General features: G+C 39.2%; 1 protein-coding gene across 3 annotated transcripts; it reads left to right on the top strand.

The window, feature by feature from the left end:
* Window positions 1–248: 248 nt before the first annotated feature.
* On the top strand, window positions 249–22,453 carry LOC122551342 (uncharacterized). 3 transcript variants are annotated; one of them, XR_015757596.1, is made up of 7 exons: window positions 249–401; window positions 524–654; window positions 9,729–9,851; window positions 13,408–14,247; window positions 16,100–16,273; window positions 19,600–19,661; window positions 22,046–22,453. XR_015757596.1 is itself a non-coding variant. In XM_087988770.1 (6 exons), the coding sequence occupies exons 1-5, from the start codon at window positions 350–352 to the stop codon at window positions 16,232–16,234; spliced, it is 1,281 nt and encodes a 426-aa protein (XP_087844896.1). In that variant the 5' UTR covers window positions 249–349; the 3' UTR covers window positions 16,235–16,273; window positions 22,046–22,451. The 3 variants fall into 3 exon arrangements, 1 of the variants encoding a protein (XP_087844896.1); XR_015757597.1 differs by having other exon boundaries at window positions 19,623–19,661; window positions 22,046–22,452; XM_087988770.1 differs by lacking the exon at window positions 19,600–19,661 and having other exon boundaries at window positions 22,046–22,451.
* The last annotated feature ends 4,743 nt before the right edge of the window (window positions 22,454–27,196 follow it).

Below are 27,196 nucleotides of genomic sequence, written 5' to 3'. Positions count from 1 at the left end.
TTATTTACCACTTTTTTATTCCATTGGAGTTCATGACAAATAATTAATAAAGTTACCAATTTATGTAGAGCTTGGATTGTTTTGATTATGTAACTGGAAATTGACACACATCACTGCTTATTAAAAATTGCGACACCCAGTGACGCTTTTGAACACATAGTTAACAAGTGGGAAGAATTTGAAGGAAACAAAATGAGTGAAGTTGTGCATTACTTGTGGTCAGATTACATCACTGATGCAGAATGTGAGTTGTTCTGCCTGAGGTATATAAATGTTGAATAGAAACAGGCAGCAGGCAAAGACAGAAGAACAGAACTGAAGTGTCTATCAACATATCTAAACAGACAAAATGAAAATCATTTTTGTTATATTTGCCGTAGCCCAGATCCTCTACTATTCTGGCAAGTATTGAAATATATTAAGGAATGATTTTACTGTGTAAATTGTTGTTGTAAGCATTGGATGTTAAACCAAAAGACTATCACTCAAAAATATATTCATCTTTAAATCCCTTTGCTTTTAGATTCTGGGATTCCATGTGATCAGTCGACCAATTCACAGACACCTGAGGCAGTAAATGCTACAATTACACAAGTGAATCAGATGTTTGCAATGGATAATCTCTTCCGTATTGTGAGCTGCCAAGTACTAAATGTAAGTGTCACCAAATCCAATTGATTCCCTTTAGTTTTTTCCTTGTAATGAACATTAGCTTTACACATTTTATGGAACGTGCTATGAATTTAGAGTGAGAAATTTGGTCATAGTCAAGAGATAGACAATAAGTTGCAGCATTTTAGGTTGGAATTATTTGCATTAGATCTACATCTTATTAGAAGCACATGCATGATTGTATTTTTTTTGTCCAATTCGATTATTATTTCCTCTTGACACCACCACTTTTTTAATTGCTTCAATGTGAACAAATAATCTTGACATTCCTTTGTAAACATCATAATGGGATTTCCCTGCTCAAACATTTACTTACCTGCGATGAGATTGCAGTTTTATTCTAGAGGTGACAATAGGAGGCTCTAGCCATTAGATACTGTTGAAAAGCAAATATTCAGTTGGTTCAAGTCCATCTCTCTCCGTCAGAATAGCAAAAGCAAAAGACAGCATATGCTTGAAATCTGAATAAAATATTGCAAAAGAAGGGAGGCCCTTAATACTGCAACTGGATAGGAAAACAGAGCCATGCTGAGATCTGTGTCCTGGAAAATCAAGTAACTATGACTGCAGATAGGGTTTTAAACTAATTAGAGGGGCTGGGGGGTTTCGGAGAGGGGGAATATAAGCATATGAAGCAAGAGGACATGGCAGCATTACAGGGCACGGTACCCAACGATACTCAAGTGAACAAGAAGAGAAAGATGATACAAAAATAGAAAAACAGCAATACATAGGGTCAAAAGGGGAAAGAGTGGTAAAAAGACAAAATTAGTGGCTGTTTTTAGATTAGATTACAGTGTGGAAACAGGCCTTTCGGCCCAACAAGTCCACACCGACCCGCCGAAGCGCAACCCACCCATACCCCTACGTTTACCCCTTACCTAACACTACGGGCAATTTAGCATGGCCAATTCACCTAACCTGCACATCTTTCGATTGTGGGAGGAAACCGGAGCACCCGGAGGAAACCCACACAGACATGGGGAGAACGTGCAAACTCCACACAGTCAGTCACCTGAGGCGGGAATTGAACCTGGGTTTACCGGCGCTGTGAGGCAGCAGTGCTAACCACTGTGCCACCGTGCCACCCACGGCTTTCTTGAATGTTTATGGTATTCAAAGCAAAATAAATGAATTAATGGCATAAGTGCAAGTTAATGAGTATGATCCTTTAGATATTATAGAGACATGACTACAAAGAAGCTGGGAGCCAAATATTCAACAAAAGTAATACATTAATCATGGGTGACTTTAATCTTCATGAAAGCCGACTGACCAAAGTCGCCATGAGGCAGTATTCATGGACTGCATTTGAGATGTTTTCCAAGAACATTATGGTTCTGGATCCAACCAGTGATCAGGCTACTCTGGTAAATATTTTGCCTCAGTCTTTGGAGTGGAAGACAATAACAGTATTCCAAACTTACTGAATATTCAACGTGCAAAAGAAAAAGAAGAAAGCAAATACAATAACTATCACTAGAGAAGGGATTAGAGGGAAAGTAATGAGATTAAAGACCAGTAAGTCTCTTTGACTGAAGAAGTTTCGCTTTATCTCTGTTAGAAAATGTCTTCCCTTTACTCTAAGGCTATGTTTTTGTATCCCAGTGTCTCCTACCAGTGGAAACATCTTCATTCTGTCCACTCTGTCCAAGTCATTCAGTATTCTTTATATTTCAATTAGATCTCCTCTCATCCTTCTAAACTCCATCAAGTCATCAAATGTTCCTCATATATTCAGCTTTTCATTCCTGGGACCATTCTCGTGAACCTCCTTTAGACATGCTCTAGGGCCAGAACATCTTTCCTGAGATATGGGGCCCAAAACTGCACACAGTACTCCAAATGTGGTCTGACCTGAGCCTTGTACAGTCTTAGAGGTACATCACTGCTTTTAGATTCAAGTCCTCTCAAAATATAAGCCACCATTGCATTTGCCTTCCTAACCACTGACTCAACCTGCAAGTTTACCTTGAGAGAATCCTGGACGAGAACTCCAAGTTCCTCTGCACTTCAGACTTCAGAATATTCTCCCCATTTAGAAAATAGTTCATGCCTCAATTCTTCCTACCAAAGTGCATGGCCTCACACTTTCCAATGTTGTACTCCATCTGCCACTTCTTTGCTCACTCTCCTAATCTGTCCAAATCCTCCTGCAGCCTCCCCACCTCCTCAATGCTACATGTACCTCTGCTTATCTTTGTATCCTCTGCAAACTTAGCCAGAATGCCCTCAGTTCTGTCATTTAGATCATTAATATATGAAGTGTAAAGTTGTGGTGCCAACACTAAGGTTTGAGGAACACCACTTGTTACTGGTTGCCATCCTGAGAAGGACCCTTTCATCCCCATTCTTTGCTTTCTACCAGACAGCCAAGCTTCTATCTATGTTAGCACCTTGCCTCTAACACCATGGATCCTTATCTTACCCAGTAGCTTCCTGTGCGGCACCCTTTCATAAGCCTTCTTGAAGTCCAGGTAGATAACATCCATTGGCTCTCCTTGGTCTAACCTGCTCATTACTTCCTCAAAGAATTCTAGCAGAATTTTTAGGCATGACTTCCCCTTGATGAAACCATGCTGACTTTGCCCTAGTTTACCATACACTTCCAAGTATTTAGAAATCTCAACCTTCACAATGGATTCCACAATCTTACCGGTGAACAAAGTTAGGTTAGGATGTAATTTTTTAACTTTTACCTTACTCCCTTTTTCAACAGGTGTGTCACATTAGTGACTTTCCATTTTTCTGGGACTTTCTCTAATTCTAGTGATACCTGAAAAATCACTAATGCCCCCACTATTTCTTCAGTGACCTCCCTTAGAACTCTGGGGTGTAGTCCATCTGGTCCAGGTTATTTATCGACCTTCAGGCCTTTAAGCTTCTGCCCTGGGAGACAGTAGTTGGGTTAAAACATGTACTAAAAGCTAGCTGCTACTCCTGATAGGAGTAAGAATGTTCATCTGGTCTGCTTGTATAATTATGAGATGTTTGTCCTTTTGTCTTTTAAGTTATTAAATGTTAGTAAAAAAATACTAGGTCAATATGCTCTAAATAAGTTAGAAATTGTACCTGTACTTAATAAAAGAATAAAGGATATTAAACTGATTACGATAACTGGGTTATGAGATTTGTCTACTGTTTGCTGGTGTGAATTTCACTTAAGCACTGTTTTGGCTGTTAGTTTCTTAAAGGGGTAACAGTCCAGGTAAAAGGCATTTAACAAGTACATGCTAATAAGGGGAAGTGTTTGGTGTTCTGTAATGCATTCGGGTCTTGGAGATAGTTGGCAAGGGCTGATTATAATTAGAATGTTTTCTGGAGACATGATGGTGGGGATGGTCTTGTTCTATACACGACACTTATTCAGAGGTAGCAGGGACTGATAAGGTGTGAAAACGCAGTAATGGGTTTGAAAGGGTTGTTTTGATTAGAAAGGGTTGTTTTAAATTTGATTTATCTTATGACAGTAAAATATACTACAGAACCGCAGTTTTATAAATGAATGAATGAGTGAATGAATGAAACAGTGTTATAGTAGGGAGTTATGAGTGGGTTAGAAAAGGAGTTATGAATGAACAAAAATAGAGCACTTGTGAGTGGGAAATATAAAGTGTTTGTGAATGAGTTAGTGAAGGGACTTAGAATACAATATCTCGCAAGTTGAATATTCATATTATGTTTCAGCTACTATTTACACTTCTGAAAACAAGGTATTGAAATATGCAATGACTCTCATTTATTAAGAATAAAGGATAAAGTACATTGAAAATTGTGTTACAATTATTTAGTTTTAATATTTGGAACTTAATTTGTTAAATGTTAGACAAATGCTCATTGTCTAGATAAACTGATAATAACTCTGATGTAAATTATGAGGAAAGATGTGTCATTTATAACTATTAATATCTTTCCTTTAGAGTTTGGATTTCAATAAGTAACATTTGGGTTCTAATTTTCTTTATGGAAGGATTTAGCCATGAACTAGGTCAGTCTTTATAAACCATGGTTTTAAGCCAGTATGTTTCAGAAAGCACATGACCGAAGGCCTCTTGGAGAATTACGAATTTTAGTTTGATATTGTGAGGCTTTATGACTGGAAAAGAAATAAAACATTGAGCCATTTGCTTATCATAAACTGGGATGAGCAAGTTTTTCTTTAAAAAGACAAAATAATTAAAAGCTTCTAAATTCAGTCTGAAGGAGACCTGACTGAAGTCATATATTCGAATAGCTGATCCCAGGAAAAGGAATTTGTTGAGAACAGTTAAGGCAATAAGCTACCTCTGTGTAAGTGTTTTATTTTGTGGGAACTTCCCGACCAGAAAGGTTTGCTTGGTACTCTACAGGTTATTAAAAGTCTGAAGAAGCCTAAGATATCAGTAATGTGAGTATTCACGGGAAAGGTTTTCACAACGTATAATTCCTTTTTGGTAAGGAACTTGAATATTGCAGAAAAACACATCCTGGCAAAGTTTTTCATCTTGCACACTTTGTGACAATTCACAAGAAATTCACAACAACTTTTTTCATACTGTATGAGAAGAGATTGTTAATTCTGCGACAAGAGGACTTAGATTGGTAGAAATGTTGTCGTGGACAATGCATCAATTCAATGACAAGTGACAATTAACTGCCAATTTGATTAAGTTTAAACCAGGCAGTTTGACTCTGATTAATCAAGGCTTTGCGCTGAAAAATGAGCCAAAGAACCAGGAGGGGGAGTCGAGAAGGAAACAAAAGGAATCCATATTAAAGCACTCATTGCCATATCCTCATTATCCTATGCCTTCCAAGGACCTTCAAGTAATGAACACTGAAGTCATCTCTTTATGCTGAGGGAAAGGCCACTGATAAAGCAGTTAATTATATTTTTGGCTCGGGCATGACCTTGAGGAATTCCTGCAATGTAGTCCTGTGGTATGACCCCAACTGATATTATCATTGTATGAGTGAGATCACAGACTAAAATCTGGCTTGATAAATAATATTTTGCTTTTCTTTTGAGGTGGTCAATTTCTGACACACAAATATATAATGCTCCAGATCTGTTTTTAACAATAAAACTGATATTTATTATGCAAAAAAGTACAAGCTATTCATATGGAGCACAATTCAATGTCTTCAAAACACAGTAAACATACAATTCCTTGAATACAATGCAATATCCAACAACATCTCTTTATAGTATTCAATCACCAGAGAGAATTCCGTTTTTTATCACATCTGTAGATTTGACCTGCCTGTTACGTCAATTCCTTGTCAAGTTTGATAGCCTCATGCTTATATATTCTCATGAATGGAATTATAATTTCTCAGCTTTGAATATCTCCTTCAGATTCCTAACCAAATATTTCTGGTTAAGAACTTTGAAACTAAAGGCCTTCCATTAAGTTAGTCGATTTTCTAACTTTTCTGTTTCCAACATGATTAATGAGGGTAGAGTGGTAGACATTGTCTACGGGTTAGTAAAGCCTTAGACAAGGTTCCACATGGTATACTGATTCAGAAAGTTAGTTCACATGGGATTCAGGGAGAGTTTGTAAATTGGATACAATATTGACTTGATGGCAGGAGACAGAGGGTGATGGGTAGACGGTTGTTTGTAGGACCAGAGGCTTATGACCAGTAGTGTTCTGCAGGGATCCACGGTGGGTCAACTATTGTTTGTCATTCATATAAATGATTGGGATGAGAACTTAGGAGGCATGGTTAGTTAAGTTTTTGGATGACACCAAAATTGGTGTGATAGTTGGTAGTGAAGAAGATTATCTAAGATTACAAATAGAACTTGATCTATTGGGCCAATGGGCTGAGGAGTGACAGATGGAGTTTAATTTGGATAAATGTAAGATGTTGCATTTTGGTAAAACAAACCAGGACAGCACTTATACAGTTTAGGTAGTGCCCTGGATAATGTTGTCGATCAGAGAGACCCAGGGATTCAGGTACATAGCTCTTTAGAATATTGTGTCACAGGTAGACAGAGTGATTAAGAAGGTGTTTAGCATGCTTGCCTTGACTGCTCAGACCATTGGGTATAGGAGTTGAGATGGCATGTTAGGTTGTACAGGATATTGGTGAAGTTACCTTTGGAGTACTGTGTACAGTTCTGGTCACTCTGCTATAAGAAGAATATTATTAAATTAGAGAGGGTTCAGACAGGATTCACTGGGATGTTACTGGGACTGGAGCATTTCAGATATAAGGAGACACTGGATAGGTTGTAACGTTTTCCACAGGAGCGTAGGAGATTGAGGGGTGACCTTATAGAAGTTTATAAAGTTATGTGGGACACAGATAAAGTGAATAGCAAAGGTCTTTTCCTGAGGGTAGAGGAGTTTTCAAATATAGGGGGCATATATTTAAGGTGAAAGGAGAAAGATCTAAAAGGAACTCAAGGGGCAAAGTTTTCATGCAGAGAGTGGTTCATATGTTGAATGAACTGTTAGAGGAAATGGTAGACGCAGGTACAGTTGCAACATTTAAAAGTCATTTGGACAGGTAATGGACAGCAACAGTTCAGAGGGATATGGGCCAAATACAGGCAAGTGGGACGAGTTCAGTTTGGGAAACTTGATTGCCATGGATGTGCTGGTCCATAGGGTCTGTTTGCGTGCTGTTAGACTCTATGACTCTATCCAACTTCAACTGCACCTTTCACAAATTGAAAACAAGTTCCAAACTTTGAGATTTTCCCGAAACAAACCAACAAAAAAAACCTTGAGTCTTCTAATTAAAAGCAAGCTCATGCCCGAGAATGATTACTCTGTCCACTTGCAGAACTCTCCTACTACAAACAGTTTTTTACCACTGCAGGAAGTCACTCTCTCTCATACTCATTTGAAAATAACGTGCTTTCAAAATAATGACAATTAATCATTAAATCCTTTCATATACAGAGACCAAAAGCCACATGCCATTGGTTCAAAACTCAAACACTAAAATAAGTTCTATTAAAATATAATATATAAATCACACACCTTGTATCATACCTGGGACTTAGTTGGTTGGCCTCCAAAAATCACAAACACATTCTTTTGTGCTAATTTGTGTCAATGCCTTTTCCTAGATTAGTCTATACTAAGTTCTTTTGCACCTTTTCATGTTATGAATAACTCACATTAAAATAACGCCTTCAATATAGAAGGCAGAACTTACACATGGGTCCTCTGAATCTGACTCATCAGAATTTGAGTTAACAGACAATGATCAGAATAACAAATCACACCCTAATCATTCCAGGTTGGTCAGCAAGTTGAGCCGAAGGCTCTACTTTTGTGCTTTACAACTCAATGACTTGAAGTACCTAATAGGAATTTGGGATATTGCTAAGCTTGATATCAGGATGGAACTCATCTGTAATTATGCTATTGCTACATCCTGAAAGATCCAACAACTGAGGCCAGAACATTTCATACCTCTGAGATTATTTACTTAAATTGATAATGCACAACTTCTTTACTTCATTGATGTTATAATAAATAGTTGGCAAAGTTACCAAAAATATTTAAGGCTTGGTTTGTATTGATTATGAAATTGGAAATTGACGCACATCATTCCTTACAAAATAAATTGCAGCATCCTGTGATATATTTGGACACATAGTTAATAAGTGGTAAGAGTATGAATGAAATTAACTGAGTGGAGTGCAATGATTGTGGTCTGATTACATCATTGTTCTATTATGTGCTCTATTGTTTTGCATGGCCTGATGTATGTAAATATTGAAAAGAAACAAACAAGAGGCAGAGAGAAAATATGAGTATACAAATAGGAGCATGGGTAGGATATTGGGGATCTCAAACAAGCTTCATCATTTGTAAGATCATGGCTAATCTGATTATGGCCTCAACTCGATTTTTCTGTTTACCAGCTTTAACCATTGATTCCCTGCTTAAACAAGACTCTATTTAATTTAGGCTTAAAAATACTCAATGATCCTATCCTCATTACTCATTAGGAAAGAGTCCTTGATTTACTAACATCCCTCTGAAAAAAATAAATAATTTCCTCATCCCCCATCTTAACAGATGATCCTTCATTTGTAAATTGAGTCCTCAAGTTCTAGTGTCTCCTGGAAGGGGAAACATCTTCATCGTACCCACACCATCGAACACCTTCAGGATCTTGTATACTTCAATAAGATTGCTTTCTGAAGAATGGAATAGAACTATATGACACAAGGAAAGCAGACAAAATGAAATATTTCTCTTCAATTTCACTGTAGACCAGATCTTCTGCTGTTCTGACAAATATTGAGTGAGCTCTGGAATGATTAGGGTGTGATTTGTTATTCTGATCATTGGCTGTTAACTCAAATTCTCATGAGTCAGGTTTAGGTGACCCATGTGTAAGTTCTGCCTTCTTACAATTAAAGAAAATAGTAAGTGCTTTAAGATTTTGCAATTCATAACTTTTTGCTGCAAAATAATAGTTGTAAGTGCCTCAAAATTCCATGGATTTATTGTATTTATTGACTCACAATTAAAAGAAAATTCTTCTGTTGATTGTGCGAATGTTTTTACTGTGAGAAAAGTACCGTTGAGACGTATCATAGTTCAAGTCAGTGTCATCTGTAATCGAACAATTAGTTGTTTAAATCATTTTAAGAACTCATGTATGATGGCATATTCTGCCCAAAAACCTATTATTAACATTTCTTTCTTATTCTTCAACAAGAACAAGCTTTACATATATTTTGTAAATATTACAATAATATTTCCCTTTGCAAACACCTGCTGATCTGCAATGGGGCTGAAATTTGAATTCAGAAGATGGTAGAAACCGGCTATTTACCATAGTCACTAGATGTTGCTGAAGAGCTTATCTCAATTTGCTTATGTCCAACCCTATTCACCATCACAATTAAAGTAAAATCCTGAAGAATTGGAGGAGGTGATATTTCTAGCAATGCAACGTCATCGTCATTTTCTTTTTAATCAGCACATTTACGTTTGGAATCAATTGAGTCAGGAAAACCAAGCCCTGTGTTATTGTTTGTAAGTGTTATCTGAAATGTATTTCATTAAGTGTAACTCTATCCCTTTGTTTAGGCCACTGATTTAGGAGAAGGTGCAACGGATTTTGATATTGTCATCCATGTCCAGGAAACTGTATGTGCTGTAAATTCTGGATTGGATCCGGCAAATTGTACATTGCTATCTACCCCAGATGCCGTGAGTATTACAATGCTAACCATTTACTGCCTTGTTCTAATTAAACCTTAAAATGGCATATTGACCTGCCATGCAACATGTGAAATTTAGTCCTGCATTGGTTGATAATTCACATTGACCCCCACACAGCAGTAGGTAATAAAGCATCCATTTGTGAGTTAGCATTACAGAGATAGCTTTGGAAGGTTCTGTTGTTAACATGGAACAAAGTAGGGTCAGTGATAGGGCAATATTATAATGAACTACAGCTCTAATTTTGATGCAGTATGAACTTCCTCCATAATCCAGCTGAATGGGACTGCCCTCAATTGATTCTTTCCTGCTTATCCCTTAATAGTTGTGCTAAGGCTATTCCTTCCCATTTCTGAATAGTTACCTTTAGAACACATCCTCAGTTCCCGTCTCTTCCTCATTTATATTGCACCTTCATGACTATTCTACAAGAAACAGTCTTGAACAAAGTGACAGTACCTTGTACACTATATGAAAAGGGTGCTGATTTGTTGGGCCATCACTGGCATGGAGATTCAGCAAGAACCTGTTAATCTTAATTCTCAGGAAAGGCAGTTAGATTCTGATAGCCTTAGCTGTCTCCATGACAAATTTTTTGAAGAATGTGCAATATCCTTACAAATTCATTTTGTCTCCATAAAATAGAATCATGTGCATTGATGCAAATTGCTTTCAGTACATGTGAATGCATCACACTATGGACTCAGGTGATAATCTTAGATTAGGTTCTAGTGTAGCTCCTAGCATTTCCAGATTGTTTCATAACTGATTTTCTATGTCAGAATCACATCAATGGTGGATAAACTTTCTGGAGGTTTGCAAAAGTGGACTGCTTAAGTTCAAATAGACTATTGTCTACTGTAGGTTTGACCGCTGAGCTGGAAGGCTCATTTTGAGATGTTTCATCACCATATTAGGTAATATCTTCAGTGAGCCTCCGGACGAAGCACTGGTGGTGTAGCCCGCTTTCTATTTATATGTTTGGGTTTTCTTGGGTTGGTGATGTTATTTTCTGTGGTGACATCATTTCCTATTGTAATGCCATTTCCTGTTCTTTTTCACAGGGGGTGATAGATGGGATCCAAATCAATGAATTTGTTGATGGAGTTCCTGTTGGAAGTGATGCTTCTAGGAATTCTCGTGCATGTCTCTATTTGGCTTGTCGTAGGATGGATGAAAAGGATGCGAGACCATATACAGACAACAAGTAAAACTAATGTCATTTATAAAATACCTTGCAAGAACTGTAACAAACACTACATTGGACATACAGGCAGAAAACGAGCCACCAGGATACATGAACACCAACTAGCCACAAAACGACATGACTCTCTCTCATTAGTATCCTTACATATGGATGAGGAAGGACACCACTTCAACTGGGACAACACATCCATCCTAGGACAAGCCAACAGAGACACACATGAGAATTCCTAGCAGCATAGCATTCCAATAGGAACTCAATCAACAAACACATTGACATTTACCACCCACTGCGAAAAAGAACACAAAACGATACCACCATAGGAAATGACATCACTACAGGAAATAGAATCACCAACCCAAGAAATCCAAACACGTAAATAGAAAGGGGGCTACACCATCAGTGCTCCATCCAGAGGCTCACTGACAATGTTACCTAGTATGATGACGGAACATCTGAAAACGAACTTACAGCTCAGTGAGCAAATCTACATCCAGAACCTCAACCTGAGCTACAAATCTTTTCATAACCTTTTGCCTTGGAGCAAAATGGTGCATAGAGAAGATATCACCTTGACAATACAAAAAGAATCTGGATCAATATTAAAAGTGCAAGGAAGAAGTGAAAAAGGAAATATTAGAGGCAAAACAAGATTAGACTGGTGGTCTGCATAAAGGGAATTCAAAGATCTTCTATAAGGAGATAGATAATGACAGGATTCAAACCAGGTCCCCAGAACATTACCTGGCTCGCTGAATTTTTAGTCTAGTGATAATACCACCAAGGCCATCACCTGCCTCATCTATGACATGGCTTATTTAATCCACTGTTGGTCTGTCTGGTTAACTCAGGACACATTGCTCTGGAGTTGGCCTGTGGGACTTCCTATGAAAATGGTGACTGGTATAATTCTTTTTGAAGATCTTTGGAAAGCAGTACAATTGAACTGTGCATGGATTGGGAATCATGAGACTTGGGAAAAAGAAGCAGGTCAATGATATGTCTGAATACAGTGGTTTTAAGTAAAGGTGGAGTCATGCCTGGGGGGTTTGGAAAAAAGGTGAATTGAGTTGGTGTTTAGATTAGATTAGATTACTTACAGTGTGGAAACAGGCCCTTCGGCCCAACAAGTCCACACCGACCCGCCGAAGCGTAACCCACCCATACCCCTACATTTACCCCTTTTAACCTAACACTAAGGCAATTTAGCATGGCCAATTCACCTGACCCGCACATCTTTGTGACTGTGGGAGGAAACCGGAGCACCCGGAGGAAACCCACGCAGACACGGGGATAATGTGCAAACTCCACACAGTCAGTCGCCTGAGTCGGGAATTGAACCCGGGTCTCTGGCGCTGTGAGGCAGCAGTGCTAACCACTGTGCCACCGTTTAGCTGCAATAGGTCTTGGCTTGTACACCAAAGATTATGACTGATGGTTACCATTATCAAAGGCTTTTAAACAGAATGGGTGTGGTTCCACAGACTCAATATTAAAGCATTCCCTGATAATATATTCAAAACATAGGAAACAGTTAAAGGAAAAGATTCAAACACTGTGGTACCTCAGCAAAGAGATACATAGACTATTATCATGACTGTCAGGGAGGAGCTAGAATGTAGCAAAAGTATCTTTATATAAATATTAAAAAATACTTTTCTGAATAGTTTCAGGATTTGCCTACAACCCCGTTGTCTCAGTATCCTCGCTGATCTGATACAGTCAGATTATCTCTATGATTAACTGCAATAAGATAGGCAACCATTTCAATTTTTGCAAAGTCCTTTGTACTGTTCTGGCAATGCTGGATATCAGAATTCTGAATATCAAATATCCAGCTGTCACTCTACTCTAAACCCACCTAGCACTCTATTTACCTAGGCACCAAACCCGCTCACCATCTGGCATCCTATCCACCCAGCACTCTAACATCACACTTATCTAATGTTCCTCCTGCTTGACAGCAGCTGTCAAAGTGTTTGTGTGGACTCTTGCATTTTTAGAATACAGCAACTGACTGCTGTGAAGTGGGGATATGGTCTGCCTTCTTCTGACAGTTCAACATTGCAAAAGAACTGCTTGAGTGGCGCAACATATCTAATGGAGGCCTGAGCAGATCATTTCCCAGAAATGTGGAACTCCGTTCTTCCATTAAAAAGAACAATGATATTGGAAATCTGCATGAGACTGTCCCTCCCTAGGAATCTGGCCCAACATTCACTGTGTTAATAAAAGCCCTTGATGTTTACAGTACATTTCATGAAGATGTGTGACCCTTAGTTCAATATGCCACTCATTATTACTGTTACTGAATTATAGCCTCAACCTTTATATTTGTAGAAAACTGCTACTTGCACCAGCCAGGTTGAAGTGAGACGTAACGAAAGTCCACTTGTTATGGTACAATGCATGAACACAAGCATGACAACACAAACCCCTACGTCAACATCAACACCAACACCGACCCCAACATCAACACTAACACCTACATCAAACTCAACCCAAACATCAACCCCAACCCCAACACCAACATCAAACTCAACTCAAACACCAACACCTACCCCAACACCAACATCAACACCAACACCAACACTAACATCAAACTCAACCCAAACATCAACACCAACCCCAACACCAACATCAACACCAACACCAACATCAAACTCAACCCAAACATCAACACCAACCCCAACACCAACATCAACATCAGCCCCAACATCAAACTCAACCCAAACAACAACATCAACCCCAACCCCAACAACAACATCAACCCCAACCCCAAACACAACATCAACCTCAACCCCAACCACAATACCAACATCAACCCCAACTCCAAACACAACAGCAACCTCAACCCCAACCCCAACCACAACACCAACATCAACCCCAACTCCAAACACAACAGCAACCTCAACCCCAACCCCAACCACAACACCAACATCAACCCCAACTCCAAACACAACAGCAACCTCAACCCCAACCCCAACCACAACACCAACATCAACCCCAACTCCAAACACAACAGCAACCTCAACCCCAACACCAACATCAACATCGACACCAACATCAACAATGACCACAACAACAACGACAACAAAATCACCACCATCGTCATCTTCAGAAAGCAGTGAATCATCTTCATCGGAAAGCAGTGAATCATCAGAAGAATGCAATACAAAGGTAAATTGCAGAACTTTGAAAATTTTATTTCACGAAATAATGGTTTGCAACATCCTGGAAATCTGGTTTGAAGTAGAGTCATAGAGATGGAAACAGACCCTTCGCTCCAACCTGTCCGTGCCGACCAGATATCCCAACCCAATCTAGTCCCACTTGCCAGCACCCCGTCCATATCCCTCCAAACCCTTCCTGTTCATATACCCATCCAAATGCCTTTTAAATGTTGCAATTGTACCAGCCTCTACCACTTCCTCTAACAGCTCATTCCATACTTGCACCACCCTCTGCGTGAAAAAGTTGCCCCTTACGTCTCTTTTATATCTTTCCCCTGTCACCCTAAACCTATGTCCTCTAGTGCTGGACTCCCTGACCCCAGGGAAAAGACTTTGCCTATTTATCCTATCCATGCCCCTCATGATTTTGTAAATTTCTACAAGGTCACCCCTCAACCTCCAACACTCCAGGGACAACAGCCCCAGTCTGTTCAGCCTCTACCTATAGCTGAAATCCTCCAACCCTGGCAACATCCTTGTAAATCTTTTCTGAACCCTTTTAAGTTTCACAACATCTTTCCGATAGGAAGGAGACCTGAATTGCACAAATTGTCAAAATAAAACCTCGACTTGAAACCATCCAGCATAAGTAGAGAAGAAATTGAAGTGAGGTGAGTCATTTGGCTTCTTATTCATGTTCTGCCATTCACAAGATCATGGCTGACCACCTACTCAAACACTTTACTGTGCCTTTTTTAAAAATTCATTTATGGAACGTTGGTATCGCTGGCTGCCTGTTGCCCTTGAGAAGGCGGTAGTGAACTGCTTCTTGAACTGCTGTAGTCCACCTGCTGTGGGTTGACCCACAAAGCTATTAGGGTGGGATATTGACCAGCGACAGTGAAACAATGGCAATACATTTCCAAGTAAGGACGTTGAGTGGCTTAGAGGGGAACTTGAAGGTAATGGTGTTTCCATGTAACTGCTGCCCTTACTGAAAGAATATGACATTTCTTTCAGTAAGGAGATTAAATCGATATGCATTTTTCAGGATGCACTTTCACCAAAGCCCTTGATAATTGCAAAGGGTTCCCTTGCTTTTATGTTTCAACCTTCTTGTAATAGAGGCAACTTACACTATTTGCCTTCTTAATTGTTAGCTTTCTGTGATTCATATTCAAATATACTCTTTGCCCTTTGAATCGCAACACTTACTCAGGTCTTACATGAAAAGAAAAACTGCTTTTCATTTTTCCAACCAAACAGACCCTGTTTGCGCCTCTCCATAATGTAGCTCTGCCCCCATGTAAAAATGAAACTCATGCATATGTCCAGAATTTGCACCTATTCTGATGTGTTTATAATTGACTCTAAACCCCATGCGATTTCATCACATCATGGAACATTTAAGATATTTTTTATACTGATGTCAATGTGTCGAATGAGACAGACTCAGAGATTTAGTTTTATTGTAAATCTATACTTTAGCACAAACCTCAGTTTCCACTTTTCCACTTCTCAACTATTTTCCTTTCCAGAAGCCAACTTGACCTCAGAGGAACTTGGCTCCTTTTTTCCGTTGTTAAAGCTTACCATCAAATTGCCCAACTAAAAAACTCCAGTACCAGGAGCTGTGTTATGAAGTGAAGTTAGCACATTGCTATCTGCGGGAGATTTAAATTTGCCGATGCAGAGATAGGTCACTGAAGTCAAAATCTGGGCAATCAATACGTTTGATCAGAAAGAAGACCTGATTGATTGATTAAGACAGATTTTTAAGATTTTCTGTTCAAGAAACATCTACACAAAGACCTCCTTATTCTTCGAATTGGAGATATAACTGATACTTCTTATGTCAGAGATATGGCAGAGGTCGAAGATACAGACATTGCAGGAAGGGACATGGTTCAAGATGGTGGTATTGGTGGAGGCGTCGCTGGGGCAGACAAAGGCTTAACAGATGGAATCGCCACAGGTACCACAGAAGATACTGAAAAGGCTGGAAGAACTGGAGAGAGTAAAATCCAAATTTAGTAAGTATCACCAGAGACTTACTTTTGTTTTTATTTCATTTTTGCTTTGTCCTGGATTGCATAAAATTATAACCAGTTTGTGTTGGTCTTATTTGTTCCCATCTAATCAATATGCCTATCCAGTTTCCAAATCAATTTTCCTCTCCCTCATTCAGCCTCCTCTGTAATCTACTGAACCATCGAAACATAGGAGCACGAATAGGCCATTCAGCCCATTGAGCCTACTCTGCCATTTTAGACCTTGGCTGATTATTTACCTCAATGTGATATTCACATGCTATCCCTACATTTCTTGTTGTCATTAATAACTGGAAATCTGTCAATATCTGTCTTGAACTTTCTTAATGACTAGACTTCCATCACCTTCTGAGGTGAAGGATTCAACAGATCCGCCATTCTCAAAGCGAAGATATTCCTCCTCTTTTCAGCTTTAATTAGCTTACCTTTCAGTCTGAGACTGTGCTCCCGCATACCAGGCCCTACTAACCAGTATCTACACTTCAATAATTTTATGGGTCTCTGTAAAATCAACTCTCATTCTTCTGAACTGCAGAGAATAGAGCCACTTCAATCTGTCATCACAGGACAATCTCAGCAATCCAGGAATCAGTCCGGTTATAATCCTTACATTCTCTCTGTGGTCAGAATATCCTCCCTCAGAGCTGCACACATGCTCCAGGTACAGCCCCATCAGTGTCCTGTACAATTGAAGCAGGATCTCTTTGCTCCTGCACTCAAATCCTCTTGCAATAGAAGCTAACACAGTGTTGACCTTCCAAATCCCTTGCTGCACTGGCATTTGGTGATTTATGAACAAGGACACCTAAGTTCGTTTGGATATCAGCACTTTCCAATCTCTCACAATGGATGTGGATATTTCACACTTACCTAAATTATTATTGATCTGATATTTGTTGCCCACTCTAAAGCCTCTTTCTATCCTCCTCACAATTCATATTCCCACAAAGTTTTGCATGATTTGAAAACTTTGAAATCTTGCATTTATTCCCCACATCCAAATCATTAATGTAGACAGTGAATCATGGGTCCCAAGCACTGTAGGACCCCACTGTTCATATCTTGTCAACCTGAGCCCAAGGGGTGATGGAAGTCCAATCGTTAAGTAAGTTCAAGAAGCTTTTGGCTTCTTCCTCATTATCCTCATTCCAATGCAGATCATTTTCATCTTTAAATGTTTTACATTGTCTGTTGTAGTGGTTTTGTTTAAAATGATACGATGAGATTAATTTTTCACTATTATTTTGATCTTGTATACTGTATTTGTTCATTGTCACCTCCCAGATGCTGCTTTTCAAAGTTGAAAAGTCCAAAGACCTGCTTTATAACTTATTTGTCTAATACTAGGGATCAGACTCTACTTCTGAATTGCCTCCAGTGTTCAAAATTTTCTCCTTTATCTCACGGCGACCAGAACCAGACACAGCACTTAAAGGGCAGCCTGTGCAAAGCACAATATGATTTCGCCAGCTCATAGTCTGATTAATACCCGGTACCTTTTTCTTTTATTCATGAGTTACGAGCAATGCTGGTAAACCAAGATGATAAACATCCTACAACCACAACCATTTTCCTTTGTCCTGGCATTACTTTAACCAATGGAAAGTCTATTAGCTGATTCCTATTAACTCCAATTTTGCTAGTGCTCCTTGAAGCCACACTTGTTAAAATGGGGCCTTACTGTTAAGGGCAGTCATCCTCTCCTCACATCTTGAGTTTATCTCTTTTGTCCTTGTTTGATTAAGGTTGTAATAATGTCAAGAGCTCAGTGGCCCTGGTAGAACACAAACTGAGAGTTAGTGAGCTGTTTATTGCTGAGCAAGTACCACTTAATAGCATTGTAGATGGCCTTGTGTCACTCTGCAGATGATTGGGAGTAGACTGATGAGGTGGCAATTTCCAAAAGTGGACTTGTCCTGTTTTTAATGCTTAGGACATACCTGGGAAACTTTTCACATTTCCAGGGAATTGCCAATACAATTGCTAGTTGTATTGGACCATATTGGCCAACAGCATTTTCAACGTTGGAGCACAAGTCTTTTGTTTTATTGCTGTCTGGCTTCCTCACCATTGAAGGTGGGAATATTTTTGGAACCTCCTTGTCCTGATCATCATCATTCACAACTGGCTATGACCGGACTGCAGTGAATGAGATCTGATTTAATGGTTAATTGATCACTTAGCACTGTCAACATCATGTTGCTTCCACTATCTGGCATGTAAGTAGCCCTGAGTTGGAGTTTTATTGACACTCTATTTTTAGATACAGCCAGCACTATTCCTGCATACCTTCCCTTACTCCTTATTGAATCATGATTTCTCCCTGGCTTGCTGGCAATGATAGATTTGGGGATATGCAACCTCATGAGGTTACAGATTGTTGTTGACTATAATTCTGCTGCATGATGGCCAACAGCTTGTCACAGATGTCCAGTTTGAGTTGCTACTTTAGTTCAAAATCTATCCATTTTAGCACATGATAGTGCAACACAACACGACCAATATTTTCATTGAAAAGATAGACTTCATCTGGACTACATATATCTTGCCTTGAAGGGCTCCATATGCAGTGTGTATACAATGTTGAAACTCTGTCTAGCTGTTATTCTCCTGGAGGTTTATAAGCTGCACACACAGATATCAGTTGGTTGCTGCAACGTCATAACTTATAATGTATTCTCCTGTTCTAAATAAAATAACCCATGAAGGTGATCAATCCTAGTTTTTGATTACTATGCAATTTTTGGTTACATGGCATGGAAAAAAAGTGGAAAACATTGAGACATACTGAACTCAAGCACTGAGTAAGAAAATTATTCTATAGATGAGGCACATGATTGAAAGTCTTAAATTGTGCTCAAGTGCATGGTATAAATCTTTGATGTTTTTGTTGGTTAAAGCATTGAAGAATGAAAACACAGCTTGCTAGTAAACAGGTAAAATTCCCACCAAGAGACCAGCTCAACTCATTTGACCAGGGAATTGGTCAAATTGACAGCTAATAATGCAAGGTCAAAGGCAGATTGTAAAAAATGTCCACTATATTCCCTAGTTAAAATTGGGACACAGCCCACCTCCTAAAATAATTCAAAGTATTTGAACATCATTCAGAGTGATGGTTTGAGATTCCGGACTGATGCAGAAGAGCAAGTTTTAAGGTTTGCTTAGCAATTGGGAATGAAGGTCTACACAGACTTAAATGATCAGAGATTCAAATGATGTAAAGTACATTAAAACAATAATTCAGAGTTAGTTTCAACTTGCGTCTTCATCAACTCATGTTATTTTGATCAATTCATGTTACTTAGGTAGACTTCTCCATAATCCACAGATTCCTTCATGAGCAGATGCTGAGAAAATGGTTCACAGTGTGAGTATTGAATTAGTGATTGCATCCATCCACATGGAAGCTTTCCAGATAGATTTACTACACAAATCGACATATGCAGGTATTGTCAAAATGTATCTGAGGATGGATGTAGGTGCAGAACAATCTTCACAGGTCATTGAAATGTGAAGGCCCAAAGTACAAACATTCTGGTTTGTATGATCATGATAACCACCAAACACAGCAAGGCTTATTAGAAAGCATGGCCTTCTGCAAGTACTAAGAAAAATTCTTGGTTTCACTATCTTCTGCAAGGTATGTGAGAGAGGCAGTGTACTAGAGAAAAAGACTACTGCTACTACCAAGAGTTCTATGCTAACATAAACAAACAGACACCGAATGAATACCTTCAAGCTACAATCAAAGGTAGCTGGAATCCTGCTAGAGGTGGAGAAATGAAGTGATCGACAAACCAAAATCCAATTTTTGTTCCAGCATATAACAGGAAGAAGTGAATGCACCACAGGGGCTGAGGAGCATCATTTCCCTTTCAAAATCCATTTTGATTTAGTGCCTCTTTCTTTCCTTATTCTTCCTTTTTGGCATTGCTGGGCTGTTTCAGTGCACTGCTGGGCACTCAGATCTTTGATATCAACTGTTAAAAATCAATAGCATATCCAGCCAAAATCATCATCACAGGATCTAGGCATAACAGCAACTTATTTATATGTTACAGGGATTTAGAGGGTGACTTCTTACTGTAAGTTATTCAACGATCTTTTAGGAAGAAGGGATATGTATACTTGGATTTGAATAGAGTTCACCTTTAATGACACTATGCACATACTATGCTGTGACTCTGCCTGGTAATTACTGTGCTGTGGATCTGCAAGTTTCCGATACATCAATCAGTTGGTTATATCATGTCAGTTTCATAACTTGTAATTTATTTTGTTTTCAATAAACTAACACAGGAAGTTAATCCATTCAAAATAAATGATTGCATTTGGGACCATTATTACTGAAATGACAGTAATTATTCCAAATCCTGTCTCGGACAGATGCATCGGTAACAGATAGATCGGTAACAATTAAGTCAAGTAAATTTAACCCTCTTGATGGTTCCCTCATCATCTGCTGCAGACCCAGTCTAGGAGTTTTGTCCTATAGCAATTAACTCATTTGGCCAGTAGTGGTGTTAACAAGCCAATCTGATGATAGACATTGAAGTCCCCCATCTGTGCACATTCAGAAACTTTGCTACTCTCAGTGCTTCATTCATTTTGTGTTCAACATGGAGTAGTAGTAATGCATCAACTGTATGGAAGTGTAATCAGTAGTAATCAGCAGGACATTTCATTGAATGTTTGACATGAAGACATGATACTTCATGGTGTCCAGAAACAATGTTGAAGATTCCAGCAGTAGCCCCCTCCTGACTGTGTATCACTGTGCTGCCACCTTTCATGGATCTCTCCTATATGTGGAACAGTGCATATCCAGGGATGGTGATGATGATGTCTGGGACCTTGTGTAATATGATTAGGTCAGTATGATTATGTGAATCTGTTGCCTGACTCATTTGTGGGACAGCTCTCCTAAGTTTGGCACAACCTCCCTGATGTTACTAAGCAGGGTCAACAAGGCTGACTTCACTGGTTCCAACTGGTTCCAGTGCCTAGGTTGATACTGAGTAGTGTAACAAGTTTCATTCTTTTTAGACCTTGAATTGCTGTGACATTGCTGTGGACCTTGTTACTGGGTCTTGTAGGCCGGGAAAGGCAAGGACTGCAGATTTGTCCCTAAAGGGCACTAATAAATATTTAAGACAATGATTTCATGGTCACTATTAGGCTAGCTTTTTATGCCAAATTTAATTGAGCTTAAATTCTATCAATTGTTGTAATAGAATTTGAACCCAGATGATGAGCCTTTGGATTACCAATCCAGTGACCTTGCCATTACAACACCGCTTCCCCCTATATAAATTGTCAAAATTGTCAAGTGTGATAAAGTGTCACGAATATTTGATCATTTTGGAGGATCTGGTAAATATTTGCATCTGAAAATGAAAATAAACCTTTCAGTTTCTTTTAGCTCCATTTCATGCATGTAGCTTTCTGTGAACAGAATCAAAATACTCTATGTATCTGTGCTTGGTCACTGTAGAAAGGACTAATGATACTTGCAGAGTTAAACTATTAATACGATACTGGTACCATCATATCTAGAAGGAAGTAAGCATCATTTCCAGCATTAGCCCCTTTCTAAGGAGGTATCTGCAAGGAAATCAAATTTCCCTTTAACTGGAGAGATTTTTCATGAACTGAAAAGACTCCATAAGCACCTTTCAGAAATGATCAACTAATATTCAGCTGAAACAATTAGGCATTTTCACTGAATTAATTTCCCTGATTAATTTGCAGATTTTGGGGGAAAACCAAAGAATGAGAAGAACTGTCACAGTGAAGGAAGATGATCTGCAGGAAGAATATTTTATGACTGAAAATTTAATTTTAAGATATTGTGGATCTTTAATTATCAGTAGTTTACTGTGTATTTGCTATTACTGTAATGGTATAAGATAATTCAATATAATTCTTGTTCATTATCACTGCACAGCACAATCTGAATGAATTAAATATGATATATTCCATAGTAGGTGTTGATGTTGAATATTGAATTTTTGTGTCATTGGGACTCTTTCAATTTCATATACGTGTATTTGCCTGTTGGTGTCATGAGAGAATCTATTACACATGATCTGAGTTAATAGTTTCCTGACAATAAATGAGACTGAATCAGAATCAAATGATACATTGCATCATTTTACTTACATAAAGGTGAACCAGACATATATGTTTTTCAAATAAATGGTTCCCTCTTTCAAATAAAATTAACTATTTATAGCGCATGGAAATGCCTATTTACCCATTGCTAATTTATTCAGCCCTGAAGTATGTGTGGTGAACTTATATGAACAGATTCAGTGACTGTAATACTCTCCAATCTTTAGTGTGCCATTACCACTGCATGAAATGGGATAGGTTTTTAAGCAATCTAGAAACACAAGATTGCACATTCATGAGGTGATGTGCAAAATCAGCAGCAGCAGAGTTGTAGTCAATCTGTAACCTCCTGACCTGGCATAACCACAACCCCTTTTCTATAGTTATGATCAAATTGAGGAATCAACCTTGGTGCGTGTGTTGATAGAACAAAGCAATCCCATAACCAATGGATCAAAAGTCATTCTCTGCATTGTTTCCATATCCAACTGTGAATTGTGGTGGCCAATTAAACAAATAATAGGAAAAAGATTGGCCACAAAATCTCCGTCCTCGATAATGGGGTAGCCAGCACATCAAAAGACAAATGTGAGGCAATTGCAACAATTGCCTGAAATGTTGAGTGGATAATCCATCTGAGTCTCCTGAAGATCCCAGCATCACAGATGCCAGTTTTCAGGCTATTAGATACATTCCATGCAATATCAAGAAATGACCAAAGAAACAAAGGCTGGGTCTTGGCAAACACACTGATGACATTTGTTGCACAGTACAGTTACCATACTGACATTTACCTGGTAATGTGTAAATTTGTTCAGTTGTGTCATGTCTAAATTTGCAGGACATATCTAACATGGCTAACCATTGCTTATCCATCTACTCTTATTTCAACATGAGCAAAATGTTAGAAAGTGTCATCAACAGTCCCACTAAGTAGCACTTTCACAGTCATAAGTTGCTTACTGATGTTCAGTTTGGGTTATGCCAAGGTCACTCAGCTCCTGACCTCTTTCCAAGCTTTGTTGAACATGGATGGAAGAACTGAACTCCAGAGGCGAGGTAAGAGTGACTGCCTGGACATCCAAGCAGCATTTGACTGAATATGGCATGAAAGAGCCCTAGCGACACTGGCACCAAATGACATCAGAGAGGCATGGTAGACCAGCTATCTGACCCCACCACATTGTATCTGAAATAAGACTGCTCCCAGACCTGTGAATGAGGCATCTGCTACTGTTATGCTTGGAGATCTGGATCATGATGTTGGAGAATCTCAGATGAAATGAGCAACTCTTTAATCCATTCAAGTGAATGCTGTTTATATTCATTCCATCACAACATTCGATCATACTTTAGAAGTTATCAAAGAGGTTCATTAACCTGAGTTAAGTAAGATAAGAATGTCCCCACATGGTTTACCATTGCCATTAACCATGAGAGTTTAGCAGTATTCTTGTCTAGTAGAAAGGTCCTGATGGCTTCTATTTTTGTGGATCTGCTATTAGTCCTGTTAATTTTGCAGTATGTCCCAAGTATTTGATAATGGCCTGGAAATAATGGACTTAACATTGAGTATTAAGCCAGCATCCTGTAGCCTATGCAAGAACCTCTGTGTTCCATTCTCATGTTGAGCTTTAGTGGACCAGTGGAGGAGAATGTTGTCCATATAGCATTCAATACCTTCTATTCTTTTCAATATATTGGACATTTGTAGGTCAAAGGGCTGACAGTTAGTGCAATAATATTCATAACAGAAATTTATGGGACACTTAGCTGTCCTTTGGGCAATTAGGAATCAGAAATAAATAGAATCATAGAATCCCATAATGTGGAACAAGATTATTCAGCCATCGTGTCTACACCAACCCTCCAAAGAGCATCCTACCCAGACCCTATTCCAGTATCCCTGTATTTAGCATAGTACCAACCCACATAGCCTGCTCATCCCTGGACACTGCGAGGCAATTTAGTATGGTCAATCCACCTAACCTGCACACCTTATCAGGTTTGTCCCAGAACTTTATGGGATGCTATGAAAAGATTGCTGGACCCCTTACTAATATATTTGTACCATCAACAGCCATGAGTGAGAGCCAGAAGACTGAAGATTGACTAACATGGTGCCGTTATTTAAGAATGACTGTAAGGAAAAGCCAGGGAGTGACCAAACAATGAGCCTTACATCAGTGGTGGGTAAGTTGTTGGAAGTGATTCTGAGGGATACGATTCTCATGCATTTGGAAAAGCTAGGACATTTACGAATAATCAACATGGCTTTGTGCATGGGAAATCACGTCTCACTAATTTGATTGAATTCATCCCACAAGGGATGAATGCGGATTTCTCCAGCTTCCTCATTTCCCCTCCCCCCACCTTTTCTCAGTTCCAGCCCTCAGACTCAGCACCGCCTTCTTGACCTGCAATCTTCTTCCTGACCTCTCCGCCCCCACCCCCTCTCTGGCCTATCATCCTCACCTTAACCTCCTTCCACCTATTGCATTCCCAACGCCCCTCCCCCAAGTCCCTCCTCCCTACCTTTTATCTTAGCCTGCTTGGCACACCCTTCTCATTCCTGAAGAAGGGATAATGCCCGAAACGTCGATTCTCCTTCTCGTTTGGTGCTGCCTGACCTGCTGCGCTTTTCTAGCAACATATTTTTAGGCTCTGATCTCCAGCATCTGCAGTCCTCACTTTCTCCTAATGGATAAGGGAGTCCAAAACTAGGGGCACAGGTTTAGGATGAGAGGGAATAGATTTAAAAGGGACCTGAGGGGTAATGTTTTCACACAGAGGGTGGTGTGTGCACAGAGTGAGCTGCCAGAGGAAGTGATGGAGGCTGATATAATATAACATTTAAAAGGTATCTGGATGGGTATATGAATAGAAGGGATTACAGGGATATGGGCAAAAAGCTGGCAAATTAGACTAGGTCAGATTGGGATGTTTGGTCAGTATGGATGAGTTGGATTGAAGGGTCTAATTTCCATGCTGTATGACTATGAATTAATCTTTGGACAGTGGGAGAAACCAGAGCGCTCAGAGGAAACCCATGCAGACATGGGAAGAAAGTGCAAAATCTATACAGTCACCAAGGCTGGCTTATTCTGCAATGCTCACATCCATGAATTAACTTTAAACAAATTCCAATGGATCATTTTGATTTGGGGACTGGAAACATTGATGAGCTACATACACTCAGCTGCATGACCTTTAAAATAATATTCTTCAGAGCACAACCTCAATCTTCTCATCTATCTTGAACTTTAGTCAACGTATGACCTTCCTGGTTCTGATAAAACCTGATGCATTTGGCATCTACTTTGAGATTAGATTAGATTCCCTACAGTGTGGGAACAGGCCTTTCAGTTCAACCAGTCCACACCGACCCTCCGAAGAGCATCCCACCCATAGCCATTTCCCTCTGAATGATGCACCTAACACTATGGGCAATTTAGCATGGCCAATTCACCTGACCTGCACATCTTTAGACTGTGGGAGGAAACCAGAGCACCCGGAAGAAATGCACGCAGACACGAGAAGAATGTGCAAACTCCAAACAGACAGTCGCCCAAGGCTGGAATCAAGCCTGGGACCCTGGTGCTGTGAGGCAGCGGTGCTAACCACTGAGCCACCGTGCCGCCCAATATGTTGTATTAAGGTTCATTAGGCTTGTAAAGAGGCAGAGGAACTGATATCTAAACTCAACTGGCGGTCTTCCAGCTGATAATTTGATAAAATTTAATGATGAATGTCACAGCTTACCTGGGAGTGTGTGCTGATTTCGAACCCTACTGTCCCTGGAGTCACTGTAAAAGTGAAACGTTAATTAAACTACTAAAGTTCAGTTCAGAAGAAATACACTCCAAGTTTTGGCCATTAACAAGGAAATAACTACTTACTGTGATTTTCTTGACCAATTGGAAATAATAGGGAAAATGAATTTCTAATTTATGACTGTACAACTTAAATTTTACCTCTTTTAAGTTCACACATATAAATAGATACACAAAGAGTAAGACACAACTACTATGAGTGGAGATAAACAAAAGGTCAGGGAACATTCTCTTATAGCACCAGTTCAAATCGCAATGAACTGCATGAGTTGATTTTGCAATGATGCCACTATTTTCACAGTGATGGCCAATCTTTAGTTCACTTGTATATTAATTTGACACGGAGTCTTTCTTTTCAACTTGGGTTTTAGAATTATTTCTTTCAGCATCCCTGAATGTGGTTATCTTGCTTTTCTGACAGAAAATTAGAACAACTTTAGTGTGACAGCGGACAGAAAGATATTGATCCAGACAACTTTGGAGGTTTGCTTGCTTCTCTGTGTGCATTTCTGTCACAGACTGAGTGTGGTAGATGCAGCCTGAGGAACCAGGGGGTTGTTACTATGCTGAACCTTCTTGATCCCACAATAAATGGTGAAATTTCATCTGGCTCAATGTTCCCAAAAGAGCAGGATTGTTCCATATGCATCAGCTAGCTTCACCCATTTCTTCCCATTACCCATGACTCCCCTTTTAAAAACAGTGCCTGTTTTTCTCATTTTTAGTCCACAGTCCAAAAGTAAAAATGATGCTTTCTCTTACATGAAGTTGAGGGCTGTACAGGCTTCTTGTTGCGTAGCAAGTACAGTTAATCATACATCAATTCGTCAGTCTGGTGTTGTGACACTCATCACACCATTTCTTTGCAATATGTAGAAGTACTGAATTGAAGCAGAAAACAGGCAAAGAGAAAAGTGGAATTGAAGTGTCTTTCAACCTATTTACACAGACAAAG

Source organism: Chiloscyllium plagiosum, unplaced genomic scaffold, assembly GCF_037043375.1.
Source record: "Chiloscyllium plagiosum isolate Xiang-an unplaced genomic scaffold, Cpla_swu_hap1 HiC_scaffold_7, whole genome shotgun sequence".
Taxonomy (NCBI): Eukaryota; Metazoa; Chordata; class Chondrichthyes; order Orectolobiformes; family Hemiscylliidae; genus Chiloscyllium; species Chiloscyllium plagiosum.
This window is presented reverse-complemented; position numbering and strand designations above follow the sequence as displayed.